This window comes from Ascaphus truei, chromosome 17, assembly GCF_040206685.1.
Source record: "Ascaphus truei isolate aAscTru1 chromosome 17, aAscTru1.hap1, whole genome shotgun sequence".
In the NCBI taxonomy this organism is placed as follows: Eukaryota; Metazoa; Chordata; class Amphibia; order Anura; family Ascaphidae; genus Ascaphus; species Ascaphus truei.
In genome coordinates this window covers 37,284,369-37,309,333 of record NC_134499.1, presented here as the reverse complement: position 1 = coordinate 37,309,333, position 24,965 = coordinate 37,284,369, and the positions used below count along the sequence as shown (strand labels likewise).

At 44.1% G+C, this 24,965-nt stretch overlaps 1 protein-coding gene across 2 annotated transcripts in view; it reads right to left on the bottom strand.

Moving 5' to 3' along the window:
• Positions 1–24,965, bottom strand: part of ARHGEF3 (Rho guanine nucleotide exchange factor 3) — a 220,107-nt gene that overhangs the window by 112,145 nt on the left and 82,997 nt on the right. The window contains exon 1 of one of the 2 annotated variants that reach the window (XM_075574839.1): positions 1,132–1,276. The exons of the other annotated variant lie outside the window; for it this stretch is intronic. Coding sequence (XP_075430954.1) covers positions 1,132–1,164 — 33 coding nt within the window. The 5' untranslated portion in view covers positions 1,165–1,276. Of the gene's footprint in view, positions 1–1,131; positions 1,277–24,965 lie in introns of those variants that run through there. 2 annotated transcript variants of the gene reach the window in all.

Genomic DNA, 24,965 nt, shown 5'->3' with positions numbered 1-24,965 from the left:
GCGCCAAGTGTAAGAAGCAAGATTAACACGTTTCACCGAGAAAATTCATGCAAAAGCTGTGCTCGGTGATTTGGGGCAAACTGCCCAATCTTGATACATATGCCTTAAAATGTTGCAAATCCGCACATCAAACCCATTCTACCGAATATTCATGTTTACACGTGCAAACACATAAGTAATTAGTCTACTCTTTTACACATACAAAATGGGTTGTGGTCTTTAAGGGATCCTGCCTTAAATGTATATCCTGGGCTGTCAACACTTATTTCAAATAGTCATTCATTATAATAACCCATACTGAAGTGAATGAACCCATACTGAAGTGAATGAACCCATACTGAAGTGAATTAACCCATACTGAAGTGAATGAACCCATACTGAAGTGAATTAACCCATACTGAAGTGAATCTGTTATAGCTCATCTATTTGTAGGAACGCAGAATGAAAATGTTTCACATTTTAAATAAATTAATTAATTAAACATGTAAATATATACTATACACTGATCTGTGTATTCCCCTCCCCAAGCCCCCCCCCCCCCCCCAAAAAAAAAACTCGCAAAGATAGGGAACTCTTTTGTAAAAATGTATATATCGAAATGATCGGATGCATGTACCATATAGAATCATTATATTATATATAATACCCAGGCAAGAACTCTGGATAGAAGACAGAGAACACTAGGAAACTAGCAAATACAGTGTATTGTGGTCCAAAGTTTCACTTTTGATCAACATACACTTTATTTGCTTCAAGATACCCAGTATTCTGTGTCTTCCATCCAGAGTTCTTGCCTGGGTGATATATATATATATATATAATTACATATATGTTTGTGTGTATGCATGTGTATATATATGCATACACATGCATACACACAAACATATGTAAAGTAATTATACTATAGCTTCCACAGGACAATTTCTGCTGTTATGCACTAAAAACTGTGGTGTACAGTAACCTCATTGATCTAAGTAGTAAGTAGTCAAAGAAATCTCCTTGAATGCATGCATGCAAAAAAACAAAACAATTGCAAGTGTTGTGACAAGAACTTAACCCAACAGCACAATTTGACATAAATAAAATCTATTCCAAGGAACAGATATTGTTAAAACAGAAACATGCACCTACCTGATGATGCACAAAGCAGCAGTACCAGACCATGAGGCACTATGTGAATTTATCCTGCACAGATGTTTAATCAACTGACTCTGTAAACCTAAGCGTAATATTAAGCTGCAACAAGCACTCATAGTTTCCTTTGGGCTGCCCTGGTAACTCCACCCTGTGAATAGCCATGATGCATTACAGGAAGTGAAAATTGTTGGTATCAGAAACCTGAAGTCAAGATGTATCACTCAAAGCATGAGCTTCTTTTAGGTCAAAGCATCAAGTGCACAGTGCCAAGCGTACTGCAGGCAAGCTGATGGAGGTTGTGGTTTGTGTCTTGATATTGCAAGATAAGTTATCATCTGCGTGCATGTTGTTCTTTGAAGCTGTAAGGCGGTGGGGTGAGAGATATGTGCTTGAGAAGTGGAAGATAGCAGCTAGGAAGATAAAAACACCCTCTTTCACTTTAAAAAGACATTTAGGGGTCAAGCGACAGAAAGTTGCGTAAACACCAAACTGGCTCATTTTGGCCCAGATCTACAAAGCGCCGTTATCGGCTTCACGAGGCATGAACGTCGTGCATCTTCACAGCTCACTAACGATACACTGAAGGCTCTTTTCCGCTGCAACCAGCCCTTGCCTTACTGCTAATGATATGCAGAGGAGGCGTTCCTTCTAAAAACACCACCTGCAGAGGTAGGTACGTCATAGTTAACACGGATTTAGCGAGACTTTAGTTAGGTCCTACCTGAAGATGGCGTTAGCTCTGTCTATTAGATATGCAACGTATATTTGAATGACTCCTATTAGCATATATCGCAGGTGTGCCCCTTTTTGAGCACAAGTGTCTCTCCATGAGTTGTTTCAAGGTTGGTTTGAGGATCTCGCTCTCTCCCTCTCTCCCTCTCTCCCTCTCTCCCTCTCTCCCTCTCTCCCTCTCTCCCTCTCTCCCTCTCTCCCTCTCTCCCTCTCTCCCTCTCTCCCTCTCTCCCTCTCTCCCTCTCTCCCTCTCTCCCTCTCTCCCCTTTTAGGTAAGACAGGCTAACACAAGGCACTGCTATCTGTACGCGGCGTTACGCCTATTCTAATTAGATCCGTAACAGTCGTTGTTTTTGCATAGAATTAGTTTTGTGGATTCACGTTAACCTCCGGGAAATAATGTCCATTACTGATTCCAATAACGTGACGTTATGGGTCCTGACTTTGTCCGTCTGGGCCTTTGTGTTACTCCTAATTAGGAACCACATTTTTGACAATTAACTAGTTAGTGTCGTGGCCGTCAAAAAGGTCGCCATGTCTCTAAAATCTGCTGCAAATTCTTCTTTCGAAATTTCTTTTTTTGGGGGTAATGTTAGCACTAAATATCATTGTATTTTGGATTCATTAGCCAAGAAGCTTGCACGGAAACGGATAAATATTATATGCAAAACAGGAGCGTCCATCGCTGTACTGTTGAAAAGGGAAGATCTGAAAATGACCTTCTACCTTTCAGATTACGGACTCTTACGCCTCCAGCGGTTTCATGATTTGTAGTCCGTGTCAGCACTGTATTGATCGCTGCGATGAGAGGTCTATACGTGCATATGGCGATCAGTGAAAGAGACGGTATCAAAGAGAGCAGCATTTTCCATGCTTCGGAAGTATGCAAATTCAAGGCTTATGGTAACTGCTTGGCAGGAGGCCATTCCTGTAGCCAGCTGCAAAATACTTAAAAGGACAATTTCCTCTAAAAAATAAAACAATGAAAATGTTGATGGAGGGCACATTGAATTGGGAAGGAATGGTACATGCAGGAAATGGAGGTTTTCTGGCTGTAGACAGCCACCTGGCTTGATATCACAGGGTTTGAAATGGGTTTATTCAGCAAATTACAGTCTATTAACAAATGGTAGATATGTAAATAGTTATAGATACAAATAGCTGTAACCAGTTTATCTTTGCCCGGATCTTCCACGTCTAAAAAATATCAGAGGTATGGAAAATTAGACAGTCTGATGGTATTGTCGTTACCATGTTAAAGCAGCAGTGCAAGCGGAAGTTTTTTTTAATTTATTTCCCCTTTAATATGTGCATCAATACAATCTACACAATGTAAGTAATTAGCTAAGTTGTAGATCGATCCGTTCTCCTGTGATCGGTCGGCGAAGATGCGGCTCGGGGTGTTCACTAAATGACTGCAGGAGCATTGACTCAGTATCTGTGACTTTGTAAATGGTTGCTATAGAAACAAAAGGCTTGTTACATTATAATACATAAAAAATGTCATTCAGAGGTTTTTTTTTTTTAACTGCTACAAGTATTTTCTCATAGTACGGAACTGATTTATTTAAAAAAATAAAACACACTTATAGGATATTGCTTGTTCTGCAGCTTTAAAGAGTCTTGTAAAGCAAGTGAGAAAGAAACAGATTGCATAGTATGATACATGCATAACAAAAACCTGATGTGGATCATAAACTTCACGTGCAATAAAGAATCACAAATGGTTATTGGGAGCATCAATTGCAGGTAACAACCCTTCGGGTAAATATAAAACTTTGCTCTATTTCAGGAGCGACCAACTCCAGTCCTCAAGGGCCACCAACAGGTCAGGTTTTCAGGATAGGTTGCTCAATCAGTGGCTTAGTCGAAGTGGTTGCCCTCGAAGGAGTGGCTCAGTGAGTAAAGACACTGACTGGCACTGAGTTTGAAGCCTGGTTCAATTCCTGGTGGTGGCTCCTTGTGACCTTGGCCAAGTCACTTTATCTCCCTGTGCCTCAAGCACCAAAAACATAGATTGTAAGCTCCACAGGGCAGGGACCTGTGCCTGTAAAAATGTCTCTGTAAAGTGCTACGTAAAACTAGCGCTATGCAAGAACATGCAAAAAAGAAAACTACAGATTGGAGTTGATCAGCCCTGCTCTATTTGATTAAAAGAGCGCTTTGGGTAGCGGTTATTGCAAGAAGCAATGCAGAAGGTCACAGATCTGCCTATGAGGGCCTGTTCAGACCATTTGTTGTGTATTTAAAGAGACAAAGAATGACACAACTATACAGTAAATGGCCTGAACAGACCTAGCAGATATGTGCAATCTTTGTCATTGCTTCAAGTTTTACATCATCATGACAGTGCAGGTGATGTCTGATCAGGTGACAATGGTAGGGAGCCCCTGCTACAGCGAAATAGGTGTGTGTTCACAGCAGAGAAGGAACCCAAAGTAAGCACTCAATAATAATGAGAATATTCACCAGAGCGTGCGCTCGAGTGCTTACTTTGGGTTCCTTCTCTTTTGTGTCGCTGTCTGATCAAAGACAAGTATATATTGCGCCTATACGACATACAGTATACAGCGGAGTGTGGGTTAAAAAAGCCATGTGTGGACTATAGTGGTTATTACAGCAGAGAGGAGAGTAGTTGCTCAGTACCCCATTATAAAGGGGTGGACTGAAGTTAGCGTCAATTACACACCATTAACCTCTGTGCCCAAGACATGTGCAGGAAATTAACAAATATGTGAGAGAATTCTGCCACGGTGTCAAGAAGCAAACGGAATCATCTTAACTACACCCATCTCCGAACATAATGAATACATCTAGTAGTAACAGACGTCCAAATGAGATTATTAAGGATACTGTATCTTCCCATCTGGGGTAGATCAAGCTGATATGAATGTACCAAGTATACAGCTAATTCATTATCTGTAAGGTTTTTTTTTTTTTTTTAAGGCTAGTGATACATGGGTAGTTTGCTTCTAGGGGCTTAATGCATTGTAAAATTCCAGGAAGCCAGACCGTTACACCCATACTTGGTAAGAACACATGAGAAATGAACCTACCCTAATAAGGTTATTTAGTCCCAGCACCCACAGAGAACAGTTTAAAGCTTTAAGTCAATTAGAGCATTTCTATAATTTAATTTGGAAGCAAAATGTTTTTCTTTACTTCACATAATGGTTAATAAATTTCATCTGAGTAAATTGCAACTTCCGACTGCTCTGATTGTACACAAAGGTTCATCAGATCATCCACACCATCATATTCAATGTGGAGACGTAGAATACAAGTAGGAAGGGAACAATGCTCTGACTTTGAGTAACACTTCTTACAGGAGAAATCTCATTTAGCAGATAAAACATTATTTTGTAAACAACATAACTGCCATTTGCTTCCTTTGGACGATGTACCCATCCTCAAGGTAAAAATGTCACCTTTTTGTTTTCTATGTAAAATAAATTCTTATTGGCTACTTCACTATTTGGCTAAGTAACTATGGCACTATGACCAGAGGAGAAGGAAGTGTAGAATATTTTGCCTGTGGAAAGACAGATCCACTAGTAGTCTGGGCTTAGTCTACACTAACACTGCTAGTAACCCTATGGGTAGCTCCACTGGCTGATATTATACATCTCATATGCACGGACATTGGCCCCCTGCCGACGCACTTACCAGAACACCCTCCTACTGTCTCTGTAAGTTCTGCCCACTTACCAATTAGATTGTAAGCTCTTTGGGGCAGGCAATCCTTTTCCTAATGTTACTTTCATGTCTTAAGCGCTTATTCCCACTATGTGTTATATTATTACAGTATGTCATGTGTATTACTGCTGTGAAGCGCTATGTACCGGTAATGCGCTATATAAATAAACACATACACGTACAAAACATGAAAATAGAAGGACTATTGGTGTTATAAGGCTAAGATTTGGGGTTGGATTCTAAGGCAGAATTGGTATAAATCTGCTGAACTGATTACATTGTGTCCTAATATGGCTGGTAAATAAATTGCCAAGTGAATAATTTGATTTATGGCAATTTTCTTTTTCTCTCATGGGAGAAATGTAGAAAGCACAGTTTTCAATGTTGCCAAAATACACATTTTCTTTTTTTGAATATACTTGCATCAAGAAGGGTTTTTACTGCAGAATCACATTTTTGTTTTGTAAAAACCTTCATTATGTCCAACGTGAGAGGAGCAGCGTTTCATGTCGGAGACGGCTAAACAGATGGTTTAATACAGGAAACGTCAATTAGGCTCACATACTACAACCGCAGTTCTTCTACATGGAGACTGAAGTCAACTTCATAACAATTCATGTCTGGTTACACACAGGTACCAGCTTCACATGGCATAGCCAGCAACCAAACTCACACTGATGAGACCGAAAGGTTGTAAAAGCTGTCTGTGAGTAGGTTTACTGGCTCTGCACTTCTTTAACCCAGGCTGTGCTGAAAAGCTGTGTAATACAGCAGGCAAACATTTTTAGGGGTCCATGTTAAAATGGATCAGAAGAAGGAGTGACACACTGTGCTCATTTGCATGTCACTACCCAGAATCCCTAGCTGCAGTGGAAGCGCTGTTTGCTAAACGATAATGGGGAAAGGCAGGGGTTACAGACCTGTCTGATACATGCAAATGCACCGCAGGTGATATTTTTATTTACAAATAATTATTTGGAAGTAACAAATAATGAGTAACAACTCATTGTTACCGTTAGCATCCTGTGCCGCTGCTCCAAACAGTAACAGAGAAATACCTTTGATGTGGCTGGTGCTTAGAACACACTGCATGGCAGAATAGGGGGTAATATCATTTTTATGAAACACAATGCTCAGACAGAAAGAGCTGTACAATCAGCGAGTACCGATCAGTACAAGTTATCGCTCAGGCCAAGTTCTTGTATTGCTGAACAGCGGAACCAACGTCACTCACAAGAAAGAGGGCGAAGAAACACCCAGCCTATAATTAAGGACAGGAAGTTTGTGCTACATGCTTGCGGTAGTAACGATACATTCAGTTTCTAATATTACAAGTAGCTTTGGCTTTTCAAAAGGGCATTTCTTTTAGGTCAAAACTTAGAGAAAAAAAACAAAAATAGATGACGGTCATATTAACATCGGAAGAATCCATATTTTATATATTGAAGACTACACTCTGAGGGGCACGTGTGTCGTGTGTCGTGTGTCGTGTGTCGTGAGTCGTGAGTCGTGTGTCGTGTGTCGTGTGTCGTGTGTCAAACTGGAGCAGCGTTGCAAAAACAGGTGCATATTGTGTCATTAAAACACTGCCTCCCAAACTAGATTATTGCACGAGATCACATCTGAATCACTGACACATGAAAGAAGTGAACAGCCTGTGTGACCTGGTGTTCAGAGGTCAGGGAGAGGTGCAGTATGCATGGGGTGAAATGTTTTAAATAGCTCCATCATAATTGAATAATAGCAATGATGACTTATGAAAAAGAAAAACAAATCCAACAGAGAGATTCACTAGGGAGGTTAAAATGTGCTGGAAACGGCTTCCTAACTAAAAAATATAAATGACGACATCTTTTTACTTTGGATTAACTTTAAAATAAACCTCCGCTAAAACAAGTGAATCTAAAAGTGGAACCAAACGTGGAAGAATAGTCTTTGTTTGATTGCTATTCTAAAACAGTTGCCTTATGGTCAGCATCAGCAGTAACTTCCTCAGGCACATACATGTCGCAATCGGATAATAATTCATACAGCAGAACATATGATTACATCTCAGCCCTCATCCCCACATATATCCCTAAAAGCCCCCTACGTTCTGCCCACAACATCCACCCTTCCTCCTGCATTATTACATCCTGTCACTCCCGCCTACAAGACTTCTCATGTGCTGCCCCTCTCTGGAATGTACTACCATGCACCATCAGACTGTCCCCCAACTATAAAAACTCCCTGAAAACTCGCCTTGTCAAGGAAGCCTATCTGGCATACCTCCAATATCCTACGCCCTCCCCCCTCCCCCCCCCCAACCCTATTGGTACCAGTTGTGCGGATGGACAAACCTCCATGCTAACACCCCATAACATCCTCATCCACAAACCTTATTGGGATCAGCTGTGCGACTGGACCAATCTCCATGCTATCTCACACCCGCTAACACCCACATCCCCAAACCATAATGGGATCAGCTGTGCGACTGCACCAATCTCCATGCTATCTCACACCCGCTAACACCCAACCCCCCAAACCTTAATGGGATCAGCTGTGCGACTGGACCAATCTCCATGCTATCTCACACCCGCTAACACCCAACCCCCCAAACCTTAATGGGATCAGCTGTGCGGCTGGACCAATCTCCATGCTATCTCACACCCACTAACACCCACATCCCCAAACCTTAATGGGATCAGCTGTGCGACTGGACCAATCTCCATGCTATTTCACACCCGCTAACACCCACATCCCCAAACCTTAATGGGATCAGCTGTGTGGCTGGACCAATCTCCATGCTATCTCACACCCACTAACACCCACATCCCCAAACCTTAATGGGATCAGCTGTGTGGCTGAACCATACTCCATCATTTACCCTTCGTCCCCCATTCTCTCTAGAGTGTAAGCTCTCCGGAGCAGGGCCGTCATTACCTAATGCATCTGTTTGTGCGTGTCTGTCTTTATTTGGCATGCTGTTTATGCAATATACATCTCTCCCCATTGTACCGCACTGCGGAATATGTTGGCACTTTACAAACAAACGATAATAATAATATCATTCAAAGGAAGACTAATGAAACTCAGACTATATTTGTTTTGCTCTGCCGTGTCTTTAATGGAGAAAGTATGGACTGGATAACATTGGATGTCTTCGCCATGTCAGGCAGTCTGTGATCTTCTCTGACTAATACGCACCAGCTGGTTTCTGAGGACTTCACCGCTGAGCGCATTGTAAGACAGGCAGGAAATATTGCAACCAGCTGTTAAACTATTCAAACAGCTCTGCTCAATATTACTGACATTACCTGAAATTATACCTCTGTCATATGTATATGGTAGCATGTCTTGTACTTCATTAGCTTTGCAAGTTATCCAGTCCTTTATGTGCTATTGTACTACCCACCAAAATGCAAATTAAATGTCAGTGAATTTAATATATCATTTAAAGCTACAGTTTAAGCAATATCCTACGTGTGTTTTTAAAATAAAAAAAAATCAGTTCTGTACTATGAAAAAATACACAATTTTTAAAGACATTTTTAATGTATTCTAATGTAACAAGCATTTTTGTTTCTACAGCAACCAATTACCAAGTCACATCACTTTCCTGTTCTGAGACAGGCTCTGGCACACACCCTCTCTCCAGCCGGGCACAATTGTTTCTAATGCATGCCTGGTCACATGATCTTCCACACAGAACTTTGCATCTTGAGTAGTCTTCTGCTGCCCTACCAGTGATTTAAGGAACCCCCAAGCCGAATCTTCAGCGATCAATTACAGGAGAACGGATCAATCGGCAACTTAGCTAGTCACTTGTCAGTGGGCAGCATGAACTGCAGCTTTAACACAGACTTGTTCTTTTCAGATATTATTTTCACACCTCTGTGGTATCCCTCTCACTTAAGTATTTATTGCTTGCAATATTTTGCTCTGCCTTGTTCGATGTTGACAGGCAGAGCACGGGCACCAGTGAAGACAGATTCTGAAGCTGCGATGAATATGTCAAACTGTGACACTTTCCCCAATACTCGGACACTGACTTTGCATTAAAAAAAAAAAATCTTAAGTTCTATGTCCAACAGTTTAAATCGAGTTTTTCCATTTTACTTTCATCACCAAACACTTACAATTAATTGTTTTTACTATTGTGGAATATCATACAGAGTGGAAATAAAAGGGTTGCTCGTACATTTTCAGTGATATTCTTGGCTCAGAATAAGCTCAGACCAGGTGTCTGCTGTCCAGTGTGGAAAGCCAAGAACTGCCAGTACCAAGTACCAGTGCAAAAGTACATCGCAAGAAACCTTTGACTGCATTCTGGAGAAGACAACATGAACCAAATATTGGCCCGTCCCCTCCGCCTCTGCCCCACACACACGACCTTTCTCAGAAAATGCCAGAGTTTTCAATTATCTTCATTCCTTTTAAAATGGAAAATAATGTGACTGCCAAACACCAGGCTTAACTAACAGCCTTCTACGTTGATATTTTACTAATCAACGCTTGCTGTAAAATTAGTATATTGCAAACGATATCAAGAATCAAGATTTGCTACATGTTAGCACTTGACAAACCTTTGTTTCTGGTCTGCGTCTTTCAAAGCACCGCAAGAAAATACATTGTGTGTTCCAAAAGACATGTGAGTGTGTGTAGTTTGGTAAATGTTTATATATGCATGTGTAGATCATTTATTGGCACCTTATTCATATACTGCCAGTTCTGAGTCACTGACTTGAGCTTGCAGGTGCGATGGAAAAAATTAGCACAATTTCGATGGTAGCGCAGGTCTGAGCAATATTGGTCACTGGGTCCTTCCAGCAATGAACACATTTTAATAGTCATACTTTTCAGGTCACCCTCAAAGTCAGGGTGTCACTCATCTTTGCCACAGTCGCCCTTCAAACACATCACTTCAATCTTCGACAGTATTGCCTTTTTAAAAGGTAAGTTCAGCCCCTTACACAACAGAACTGGTAAAAATCAAAACTCTCTCTTGAGTCACATGAAAAGCAATTGATGGAGAATTTCCACTTGCTCAGACACTGGGAGTTCAAGGAGAATTCATACTTGTCAAGCAACAAAAGTTGCCAGGTACCAAAGTCAAAGAACCGCTGTAAGCACTTTGATGCTTTTTTTTTACACTCAGTCCCACAACGAGCAGAAACTTTACCTTTTGTTTCAACTTTCCCCTTATTCCCTCTAGAATTTAAGCTCTTATGAGCTCTCATGTAAGCCTCTTTTTTGGGGGGGGCCCTCACTACCTCCTGTATCGGTTTGCACTTGTTTCTTCTTATGTGGGATGCAACGATGTGTGTGTAATTTGTCACACTTCCCCCCCCCCTCCCTTCCCCCATCGTACTGCACTGCAGACTGTGGTGGCACTTTACAAATAAACAAATAGTAATTGTGGTACTTAAAGGGGTTTCAACACAGTACAGGAGGGAAGTATATTTCAGAGAGAGAAGTGCTAGATCCAAACTCTTTTTTGGTTAAGGAACCCTAGATGAAATTCTGAGGAACCCCCAACCAGCTCTAATAGCAAAAGGTGACAGTGTGCTCATTTGCATGTCATTACCCAGAATCCATTGCTGCAGTAGAAGCACTGTGTGCTAAGAGATAATGGAGAAAAGCATGTCTGAGATACGAATGTGCTCACAAGTGATATTTGTATTTACGTTAGATACATAACCACCATATATGTTTAAAAAGGGATAGTGGGAAATTGACCGCCCAGTATGGCAATTGATCTCTTTCATCCTAACAGCGGCAAGATGCTCAGTGGCGTCCTCTTGGAAGAAAATTACCCCTCCCACTGTACAAATGGTGAGAAAAAGATTAAACGAGGTAATGTTAATGGAAAAACTGACAGCATTTCTCAACCATTCAACGGGACCGGTTCTATACATATGGGAGCCATGGCTGACGCATTAATCTTTGAAAACGCCTTGATTTTCGCCGCAATCCGAGACTACTGACCAAGAATGAGACCCGCCAGGGGACGGAGGGGACCCCCCCTCCCTTCCGCCCCCCTCCCCTACCCCTTCCTACTCTACCCCCTCTCCCCATGCTCCCTTCTTTCCCTCTCTTTTTCAGGAGTCTGTCACCCGGGACCACTCAGTGACCCGAGAGGTCGACCACACTCTCGGGTGGGTTATCAGTGCCCCCTCCCCCCCCCATCTTATTCCCCTCTGTCAACAAAAAGTAAAAAATCAATATTATGGTATTATGTAACCACTACTCTATACTGTTTATTATGTAGTGTATCAACACCTAATAAAAATGTTTGGGAAAAAAAAAAAAAAAAAGGGATAGTGGGGCGACACACAGTATAAAACAATACTCGTGTTTAAATGTAATATGCACCTGGAATAAATGTCCAAATAATAAACTAGCCGCCTGTGTCACGTGTAACTGTGTTTCCTGAGCAGCAGAAACCACAGCATCCAGAAAGCGCACAGAGCAGCAGTTTTCCCATCTTAAGGTGGGGAAGAAGAGTAATTTATGGCGACCTTCCTCACAGCTGACAGGATGTAGGACCAGGTTAAATGATCTTTCAAAAATAGACATAGAATCAACAAAGAGAAAAAGCGGAAACCCAGACACAGTAAATCATGGGATTTCTGCACGGGCCTTACAATGAAACCATTGTGCAAACATTGTTACATATTAATATATCTTGGGTATTGTAACAGGGACATATCCCTGTTTAAATAAAGCCGTCTCAGAGCTCTGAGAATCCAGCAGAGAGATAGTTAATTGCAGCCACTCAATTAACTAGTCTCCACCTGTACTAATGAGAGCTCTGTAAAAAGCCCAGGAACCTGCCAGAGACTGACATGGAGGGCCTACCTGCTGAAGGTACTTCCTGAGACTTTGGGGTGAGAGGCTATTAATGGGAATATCCCTCCAGTCCTGCAGATAGGGTCTGGGGAAGTAAGTTAGTCCTTACAAAGGGATAGGGGTTTGTTATTTTGTATGTTTTGCCTGGATAAAGGAACAGGCTCAATAAAGCCAAGATATAATTTCACCCAAATCGGTCTCCATTTGATATACCTCTGCACACATCTCTTACATATGGTGTCAGAAGTTGGGATGAGAGGTGGCCCTTGAATTTAAAAGGGGCCCCGGAGACTGCCTGTGATTTGTTTGTGCTTTTGCCTGCATACAGTTCCTGCAAACAGCCTGAGCAACAAAACAAAGAATCATGTGCAGAAGTGACCAAATTTAATGAGATTACTCATTTATAATGAGATTTGATATTCTGCGTCTCTGCCCCAGATTGCACCTTGGGGAGAGTCAGTAGGAGGAGTTGGGGGGGGAGGGGTTACATGGTGCACAGATTATAATGAGATGTAGCACATTCTGTGTCTCTGCCCCAGTTTGCACCTTGGGGAGAGTCAGTAGGAGGAGTTGGGGGGAGTTACATGGTGCACAGATTATAATGAGATGTATCACATTCTGCGTCTCTGCCCCAGCTTGCACCTTGGGGAGAGTCAGTAGGAGTTGGGGAAGTTACATGGGGCACAGATTATAATGAGATGTATCACATTCTGCGTCTCTGTCCCAGCTTGCACCTTGGGGAGAGCCAGTAGGAGGAGTTGGGGGGAGTTACATGATACACAGATTATAATGAGATGTATCACATTCTGCGTCTCTGCCCCAGCATGCACCTTGGGGAGAGTCAGTAGGAGGAGTTGGGGGTAGTTACATGGTGCACAGATTATAATGAGATGTATCACATTCTGCGTCTCTGCCCCAGCTTGCACCTTGGGGAGAGTCAGTAGGAGGAGTTGGGGGGAGTTACATGGTGCACAGATTATAATGAGATGTATCACATTCTGCATCTCTGCCCCAGCTTGCACCTTGGGGAGAGTCAGTAGGAGGAGTTGGGGAGGAGTTACATGGTGCACAGATTATAATGAGATGTATCACATTCTGCGTCTCTGCCCCAGCTTGCACCTTGGGGAGAGTCAGTAGGAGGAGTTGGGGGGAGTTACATGGTGCACAGATTATAATGAGATGTATCACATTCTGCATCTCTGCCCCAGCTTGCACCTTGGGGAGAGTCAGTAGAAGGAGTTGGGAGAGTTACATGGTGCACAGATTATAATGAGATGTATCACATTCTGCGTCTCTCTGCTCCACTCTTTTTCTCTTTTATTTCCCCCTAAAATCAGACATTTTAAGTGGCGCAAGTTTAAAATTCTGTATCAGATGTACAGATGTGCCCCCCCTTGTACTGCCTTGAGGAAGCGGCTATGCGAAACGCGCGCGTCAGCAGATGGGTGCACGCGCAGGACTCCTTCACACACATGAGTCAGCTGACGGCAGTGTTCGTCAACAACTGCAGCGCGCTATTTTTCAAATTAGGTGCTTCCCTGCGATCGGATGAACTAAAGGGAGCCCACACGTACCAAGATACCCTTCTCCCTGCTGTCACACGGTAGCAGTAAGCTGTTTATTTATTTCAGCATCACCATGTATTTATCTCCTACCTCTCACTGAGTACTGATCCTTTAGAGATCAACTCTGACAACAGAGTTGGTGTTGGGTCAGTACTGTTTACCACCTTATAGATAGATTGGTTATTATATACACCACCTACCTGAGAGACGCTGAACAGACCGTATACCTACCTGATCTGAGTCAGCCCTACCGTTGTTACTATGTATGTGAGCCTAGTATGTTATACCCACATTGTGGTTAGGGACTTATTGCTCTGCTCCCTAGACTCATAATCACTTCTCCTAGGGTTATATTCATAGCCAGTGATATTGAGCCGATTATGTACAAACCCTATGTTCTACCATACTTACAGCATTCCTAGCCCTGTATTAGCTATATTATTAGCTAGGATCCCATTCATTCAGCCAGTCAGACTACCTCACTGTTTTTTGGCAGACCTGGCTAGGGTTCCCTATGTATGCTAGAGTACTGTATAGTCTGAGTATTAGGGTTTGTTTATACTGGCACATACTGTTACAGCAGCGACATTTAGGGTGCTTTGGTTCATCTGGACAGTGACTCACCATACTCACTGGTCCAAACTGCAATATACACTAATAGAGGATATTTGCAGTCAGTATTCATTGATCCAGAACACCACATTCAGTGTTCTTATGAAGGATCTAAGCGTTTAATTCTTATTTTATCACCAATTATTTTAAAATTATTTGAATAAAGTGTATATTTTTAAAGTGTTCACCATATCACCATGTGTTTAGAGTGCCCTTACTATAGGTTCTTTTTCTCTGGTCTGTTGTCAGACGTAAGAAACTACTCTTCCATACGCCGCAGCTCCGCTCCAAGAAAACCAAGCAGCTGATATATAGACCCCTATACATTTATTCAATTACATTAAAACATATTACAGACACAGTGTGCATGCTCCCTCCCATCTCATCAAGAAGAAGAGCAAGCTTCATACGGTTTAATATAATGAATAGATAATTATATTTTTAAAGAGGTAATATAATCATGTTTTTTTTTTTTAAACATAGGTATGAAGCAGGGGATCTCCAGGGCGGAACACCTTTAATTTCAGCTCTGGGGACCCCTTGCTTCTGGAGATACCGCCGTAGGTAGGGGGTGCTGGTAGCCGCTCTGCTAGCATGCAATTGGCGCTTTTCAAACCCCCTGCGCCCTGCGGGCCAATAGGGAGCTGTGACGTCATCCAGTGATGCAGGAGCTTAAGAAGCAGAGAGATACCGGCACACCCTATGGAGGTAAATATCTCCGGAAGAAGGGGGTCCCCAAAGTTGAAATTAATGGGGTTCAGCTCCGGTGACGCCCTGCTTCAATTCTATGTTTTAAAATTTTTTTTTTTTTAAATTGTCCGTTTGGATTGCTCTTTTAAAAGGAAAAAAAAAAAAGTACATTTTGAATATGTTCCCCTCTTGCAAAATAGTGGATTCTATTTCCATCATATTGGCTGAAATGAGAGAAATAAGCACTTTTTAAAAAAAAATTGTTAAGATGTCCGGCCTGCAAACGCAGTCAATAAAAAGCGAACCATTAGAGAAAGCTGGATATGCAATAAAATGTGAATTTTAACCTGTTAGTTGCCAGAGGCATAAACAACGCATTGCTCTGACAGCGAATGGGTTAGCATGGAATAAGGAGGATTTCTCTGTTCACATATTGTTACTGAATTGTTGCTTAATCTTAACGTAGCAGCTCCCTCTGTATCGTGCTTTTTTTCAACTCCGGGGACCTCCTCCTTTCCGATAGACCAATAGGAAGCAGTGACGGGTTATAACGACGCTTCCTATTGGCCTGCGTGATGCGGGAAATTTAAAGCTCCATTTTGTTTCCCCAGAATAGGGGCTGTCCCAGCGGCGCCTTTCCCGGTATGTCTCTTGGGCAGCAGGGTGTCCGCGAAGCTTAAATTATTGCGGTTCAGCCTCGGAGACCCCCTGCTCCCTAAAAAATAAAAAAAGGGGGCTGGGGGGGGGGGGTTGGGGGGGGAAACAAAGTAAGGAGAACTGCTCCCCTCTGTTTAATGTCACCATTTATTTTCTCAATTAAAATGTGTTATATTGTTGCATCCGCATTAATTCAGTAAACGTGAAAATCCCACGTTTGTTTAGTTTAGTTAACCTGTTGAGTAGCAGTGAATATTATTCACAGTGTATGCTTCTCTTTCAGATAACATTAACCCTTTCTGGATGGTCCTCTCTAAGAGCCATTGAAAGCAAGGCCCAGAGATCGGCTTCCTTTACTTCCAAACATATGACGGCATTTTAGGGGAATAAAGTCGTTACCATGGCAAACCTTTCATACCACAAGCAGTGGCTGCGCTATAAAAGATGTTTCATTTGAGTCATTTCTTGGCAGCTAATGTGTCCGGACTCGGGCCCTTTTTAGACTGGACAATATATGCCATTCTGTATGTAATAATATCATTTCTAACACTGACAATAAATGTCCGTGTATCTGCATGCCATGTCCGTGTCCATATCTGCACACTAAGCACATGTATCTGCACACTCAACACATGTATCTGCGCACTAAGCACATGTATCTGCACACTAAGCACATGTATCTGCGCACTCAGCACATGTATCTGCGCACTAAGCACATGTATCTGCGCACTAAGCACATGTATCTGCGCACTCAGCAGATGTATCTGCGCACTAAGCACATGTATCTGCGCACTAAGCACATGTATCTGCGCACTAAGCACATGTATCTGCGCACTCAGCACATGTATCTGCACACTAAGCACATGTATCTGCACACTAAGCACATGTATCTGCGCACTCAGCACATGTATCTGCGCACTCAGCACATGTATCTGCACACTAAGCACATGTATCTGCACACTAAGCACATGTATCTGCACACTAAGCACATGTATCTGCACACTAAGCACATGTATCTGCACACTAAGCACATGTATCTGCGCACTAAGCACATGTATCTGCGCACTCAGCACATGTATCTGCGCACTCAGCACATGTATCTGCGCACTCAGCACATGTATCTGCGCACTCAGCACATGTATCTGCGCACTCAGCACATGTATCTGCGCACTCAGCACATGTATCTGCGCACTCAGCACATGTATCTGCGCACTCAGCACATGTATCTGCGCACTCAGCACATGTATCTGCGCACTAAGCGCATGTATCTGCGCACTAAGCGCATGTATCTGCGAACTAAGCGCATGTATCTGCGCACTAAGCGCATGTATCTGCGCACTAAGCGCATGTATCTGCGCACTAAGCGCATGTATCTGCGCACTAAGCGCATGTATCTGCTCACTCAGCGCATGTATCTGCGCACTCAGCGCATGTATCTGCGCACTAAGCGCATGTATCTGCGCACTAAGCGCATGTATCTGCGCACTAAGCGCATGTATCTGCGCACTAAGCGCATGTATCTGCGCACTCAGCACATGTATCTGCGCACTCAGCACATGTATCTGCGCACTCAGCACATGTATCTGCGCACTCAGCACATGTATCTGCGCACTCAGCACATGTATCTGCGCACTCAGCACATGTATCTGCGCACTCAGCACATGTATCTGCGCACTCAGCACATGTATCTGCGCACTAAGCACATGTATCTGAGCACTAAGCACATGTATCTGCGCACTAAGCACATGTATCTGCGCACTCAGCACATGTATCTGCGCACTCAGCACATGTATCTGCGCACTCAGCACATGTATCTGCGCACTCAGCACATGTATCTGCGCACTCAGCACATGTATCTGCGCACTCAGCACATGTATCTGCGCACTCAGCACATGTATCTGCGCACTAAGCACATGTATCTGCGCACTAAGCACATGTATCTGCGCACTAAGCACATGTATCTGCGCACTCAGCACATGTATCTGCGCACTCAGCACATGTATCTGCGCACTAAGCACATGTATCTGCGCACTAAGCACATGTATCTGCGCACTAAGCACATGTATCTGCGCACTAAGCACATGTATCTGCGCACTAAGCACATGTATCTGCGCACTAAGCACATGTATCTGCGCACTCAGCACATGTATCTGCGCACTCAGCACATGTATCTGCGCACTCAGCACATGTATCTGCGCACTCAGCACATGTATCTGCGCACTCAGCACATGTATCTGCGCACTCAGCACATGTATCTGCGCACTCAGCACATGTATCTGCGCACTCAGCACATGTATCTGCGCACTAAGCACATGTATCTGCGCACTCAGCACATGTATCTGCGCACTCAGCACATGTATCTGCGCACTAATCACATGTATCTGCGCACTCAGCACATGTATCTGCGCACTCAGCACATGTATCTGCGCACTCAGCACATGTATCTGCGCACTAAGCACATGTATCTGCGCACTAAGCACATGTATCTGCGCACTAAGCACATGTATCTGCGCACTCAGCACATGTATCTGCGCACTCAGCACATGTATCTGCGCACTAAGCACATGTATCTGCGCACTAAGCACATGTATCTGCGCACTCAGCACATGTATCTGCGCACTCAGCACATGTATCTGCGCACTAAGCACATGTATCTGCGCACTAAGCACATGTATCTGCGCACTCAGCACATGTATCTGCGCACTCAGCACATGTATCTGCGCACTCAGCACATGTATCTGCGCACTCAGCACATGTATCTGCGCACTCAGCACATGTATCTGCGCACTAAGCACATGTATCTGCGCACTAAGCACATGTATCTGCGCACTAAGCACATGTATCTGCGCACTCAGCACATGTATCTGCGCACTCAGCACATGTATCTGCGCACTCAGCACATGTATCTGCGCACTCAGCACATGTATCTGCGCACTAAGCACATGTATCTGCGCACTAAGCACATGTATCTGCGCACTAAGCACATGTATCTGCGCACTAAGCACATGTATCTGCGCACTAAGCACATGTATCTGCGCACTAAGCACATGTATCTGCACACTCAGCACATGTATCTGCACACTCAGCACATGTATCTGCGCACTCAGCACATGTATCTGCGCACTCAGCACATGCATCTGCACACTAAGCACATGCATCTGCGCACTCAGCACATGCATCTGCGCACTCAGCACATGCATCTGCGCACTCAGCACATGTATCTGCGCACTAAGCACATGTATCTGCGCACTAAGCACATGTATCTGCGCACTCAGCACATGTATCTGCGCACTCAGCACATGTATCTGCGCACTCAGCACATGTATCTGCGCACTCAGCACATGTATCTGCGCACTCAGCACATGTATCTGCGCACTCAGCACATGTATCTGCGCACTCAGCACATGTATCTGCGCACTAAGCACATGTATCTGCGCACTAAGCACATGTATCTGCGCACTAAGCACATGTATCTGCGCACTCAGCACATGTATCTGCGCACTCAGCACATGTATCTGCGCACTCAGCACATGTATCTGCGCACTCAGCACATGTATCTGCGCACTAAGCACATGTATCTGCGCACTAAGCACATGTATCTGCGCACTAAGCACATGTATCTGCGCACTAAGCACATGTATCTGCGCACTAAGCACATGTATCTGCGCACTAAGCACATGTATCTGCGCACTAAGCACATGTATCTGCGCACTCAGCACATGTATCTGCGCACTCAGCACATGTATCTGCGCACTCAGCACATGTATCTGCGCACTAAGCACATGTATCTGCGCACTCAGCACATGTATCTGCGCACTCAGCACATGTATCTGCGCACTAAGCACATGTATCTGCGCACTCAGCACATGTATCTGCGCACTAAGCACATGTATCTGCGCACTAAGCACATGTATGTGCGCACTAAGCACATGTATGTGCGCACTAAGCACATGTATCTGCACACTCAGCACATGTATCTGCGCACTCAGCACATGTATCTGCGCACTCAGCACATGTATCTGCGCACTCAGCACATGTATCTGCGCACTCAGCACATGTATCTGCGCACTCAGCACATGTATCTGCGCACTCAGCACATGTATCTGCGCACTCAGCACATGTATCTGCGCACTAAGCACATGTATCTGCGCACTCAGCACATGTATCTGCGCACTCAGCACATGTATCTGCGCACTCAGCACATGTATCTGCGCACTCAGCACATGTATCTGCGCACTCAGCACATGTATCTGCGCACTCAGCACATGTATCTGCGCACTAAGCACATGTATCTGCGCACTAAGCACATGTATCTGCGCACTAAGCACATGTATCTGCGCACTAAGCACATGTATCTGCGCACTAAGCACATGTATCTGCGCACTCAGCACATGTATCTGCGCACTCAGCACATGTATCTGCGCACTAAGCACATGTATCTGCGCACTAAGCACATGTATCTGCGCACTAAGCACATGTATCTGCGCACTAAGCACATGTATCTGCGCACTCAGCACATGTATCTGCGCACTCAGCACATGTATCTGCGCACTAAGCACATGTATCTGCGCACTAAGCGCATGTATCTGCGCACTAAGCGCATGTATCTGCGCACTAAGCGCATGTATCTGCGTACTAAGCGCATGTATCTGCACACTAAGCACATGTATCTGCGCACTCAGCACATGTATCTGCACACTCAGCACATGTATCTGCGCACTCAGCACATGTATCTGCGCACTCAGCACATGTATCTGCGCACTCAGCACATGTATCTGAGCACTAAGCACATGTATCTGCGCACTAAGCACATGTATCTGCGCACTAAGCACATGTATCTGCGCACTCAGCACATGTATCTGCGCACTAAGCACATGTATCTGCGCACTAAGCACATGTATCTGCGCACTAAGCACATGTATCTGCGCACTAAGCACATGAATCTGCGCACTCAGCACATGTATCTGCGCACTCAGCACATGTATCTGCGCACTCAGCACATGTATCTGCGCACTCAGCACATGTATCTGCACACTCAGCACATGTATCTGCGCACTCAGCACATGTATCTGCGCACTAAGCACATGTATCTGCACAATAAGCACATGTATCTGCACACTAAGCACATGTATCTGCGCACTAAGCACATGTATCTGCGCACTAAGCACATGTATCTGCGCACTAAGCACATGTATCTGCGCACTAAGCACATGTATCTGCGCACTAAGCACATGTATCTGCGCACTAAGCACATGTATCTGAGCACTAAGCACATGTATCTGCGCACTAAGCACATGTATCTGCGCACTCAGCACATGTATCTGCGCACTCAGCACATGTATCTGCGCACTAAGCACATGTATCTGCGCACTAAGCACATGTATCTGCGCACTCAGCACATGTATCTGCGCACTCAGCACATGTATCTGAGCACTAAGCACATGTATCTGAGCACTAAGCACATGTATCTGCGCACTAAGCACATGTATCTGCGCACTAAGCACATGTATCTGAGCACTAAGCACATGTATCTGAGCACTAAGCACATGTATCTGCGCACTAAGCACATGTATCTGCGCACTAAGCACATGTATCTGCGCACTAAGCACATGTATCTGCGCACTAAGCACATGTATCTGCGCACTAAGCACATGTATCTGCGCACTAAGCACATGTATCTGCGCACTAAGCACATGTATCTGCGCACTAAGCACATGTATCTGCGCACTAAGCACATGTATCTGCGCACTCAGCACATGTATCTGCGCACTAAGCACATGTATCTGCGCACTAAGCACATGTATCTGCGCACTCAGCACATGTATCTGCGCACTCAGCACATGTATCTGCACACTCAGCACATGTATCTGCACACTAAGCACATGTATCTGCGCACTCAGCACATGTATCTGCGCACTCAGCACATGTATCTGCACACTAAGCACATGTATCTGAGCACTAAGCACATGTATCTGAGCACTAAGCACATGTATCTGCGCACTAAGCACATGTATCTGCGCACTAAGCACATGTATCTGCGCACTAAGCACATGTATCTGCGCACTAAGCACATGTATCTGCGCACTAAGCACATGTATCTGCGCACTAAGCACATGTATCTGCGCACTAAGCACATGTATCTGCGCACTAAGCACATGTATCTGCGCACTAAGCACATGTATCTGCGCACTCAGCACATGTATCTGCGCACTAAGCACATGTATCTGCGCACTAAGCACATGTATCTGCGCACTCAGCACATGTATCTGCGCACTCAGCACATGTATCTGCGCACTCAGCACATGTATCTGCGCACTCAGCACATGTATCTGCGCACTCAGCACATGTATCTGCACACTCAGCACATGTATCTGCACACTCAGCACATGTATCTGCACACTAAGCACATGTATCTGCGCACTCAGCACATGTATCTGCGCACTCAGCACATGTATCTGCACACTAAGCACATGTATCTGAGCACTAAGCACATGTATCTGAGCACTAAGCACATGTATCTGCGCACTAAGCACATGTATCTGCGCACTAAGCACATGTATCTGCGCACTAAGCACATGTATCTGCGCACTAAGCACATGTATCTGCGCACTAAGCACATGTATCTGCGCACTAAGCACATGTATCTGCGCACTCAGCACATGTATCTGCACACTAAGCACATGTATCTGCACACTAAGCACATGTATCTGCGCACTCAGCACATGTATCTGCACACTAAGCACATGTATCTGAGCACTAAGCACATGTATCTGAGCACTAAGCACATGTATCTGCGCACTAAGCACATGTATCTGCACACTAAGCACATGTATCTGCGCACTAAGCACATGTATCTGCACACTAAGCACATGTATCTGCGCACTAAGCACATGTATCTGCACACTCAGCACATGTATCTGCACACTAAGCACATGTATCTGCGCACTAAGCACATGTATCTGCGCACTAAGCACATGTATCTGCAGAATCAGCACATGTATCTGCGCACTAAGCACATGTATCTGCACACTAAGCACATGTATCTGCACACTAAGCACATGTATCTGCAGACTAAGCACATGTATCTGCACACTAAGCACATGTATCTGCACACTAAGCACATGTATCTGCTCACTAAGCACATGTATCTGCGCACTAAGCACATGTATCTGCGCACTAAGCACATGTATCTGCGCACTCAGCACATGTATCTGCACACTCAGCACATGTATCTGCGCACTAAGCACATGTATCTGCGCACTCAGCACATGTATCTGCGCACTAAGCACATGTATCTGCGCACTCAGCACATGTATCTGCACACTAAGCACATGTATCTGCACACTAAGCACATGTATCTGCACACTAAGCACATGCATCTGCACACTAAGCACATGTATCTGCACACTAAGCACATGTATCTGCACACTCAGCACATGTATCTGCACACTAAGCACATGTATCTGCGCACTAAGCACATGTATCTGCACACTAAGCACATGTATCTGCACAATAAGCACATGTATCTGCGCACTAAGCACATGTATCTGCACACTAAGCACATGTATCTGCGCACTAAGCACATGTATCTGCAGAATCAGCACATGTATCTGCGCACTAAGCACATGTATCTGCACACTAAGCACATGTATCTGCACACTAAACACATGTATCTGCAGACTAAGCACATGTATCTGCACACTAAGCACATGTATCTGCGCACTAAGCACATGTATCTGCGCACTAAGCACATGTATCTGCGCACTAAGCACATGTATCTGCGCACTAAGCACATGTATCTGCGCAGTAAGCACATGTATCTGCGCACTCAGCACATGTATCTGCGCACTCAGCACATGTATCTGCGCACTAAGCACATGTATCTGCGCACTCAGCACATGTATCTGCGCACTAAGCACATGTATCTGCGCACTAAGCACATGTATCTGCGCACTAAGCACATGTATCTGCGCACTAAGCACATGTATCTGCGCACTCAGCACATGTATCTGCACACTAAGCACATGTATCTGCACACTAAGCACATGTATCTGCAGACTAAGCACATGTATCTGCACACTAAGCACATGCATCTGCACACTAAGCACATGTATCTGCACACTAAGCACATGCATCTGCACACTAAGCACATGCATCTGCACACTAAGCACATGTATCTGCACACTCAGCACATGTATCTGCACACTAAGCACATGTATCTGCACACTAAGCACATGTATCTGCGCACTAAGCACATGTATCTGCACACTAAGCACATGTATCTGCACAATAAGCACATGTATCTGCGCACTAAGCACATGTATCTGCACACTAAGCACATGTATCTGCACACTAAGCACATGTATCTGCGCACTAAGCACATGCTGTTTTTGTGACATTGTTGCCACTCTCCTGTAAGGGGAACTCCCGCCTGATCTGTTTTTCGTGCTCATCCTTCCCGTGTTTACTTATTTGGTGGACCCCTGTATACCTTTCCTTTCTAAGAAGAGGTTGTGAATGTTTTTCTTTTGGAAAAGGAGGCCATTGTGATTTTTAGAGAAACTGCTATATACAGTAACTCCGCTCTTGATGCCGGCGACTCTGAGATTGGCGCAGTATTCTCTGTGTATTGCAGTTACAGCCCAAAAGGGTAACTGGAACATTCACTGTGTAACACTGCACCGTGTATATTGTCTGGTAGTGCCCGCTTGCTGGCAATTATCCCTTTCAATTCTTTATCCCCTTTACAGAAATGCAGAATTTTACAGAATTGTAAGGGAAAATGCTAAAAATATTTCCATAGCAAAATATGTTCTTTTTCACGCAAAATATGTTCTTTTTCACCCAAAATGCAAACCCAGAAAAAACAAACATATTTTGGAATATTCCTATTGACATGGCCGACCGAAAACCAATTCCCTGTCAGGATTCGTAACTTGTTGGATCCGTCTCATTAGCAGAAATGTAATTGAATCCGCTGTGTTAATATAGGAGGCTGGTTTTATCCTGACGTTACCTCTGTAATAGTGTGTACGGAGGCCAGCT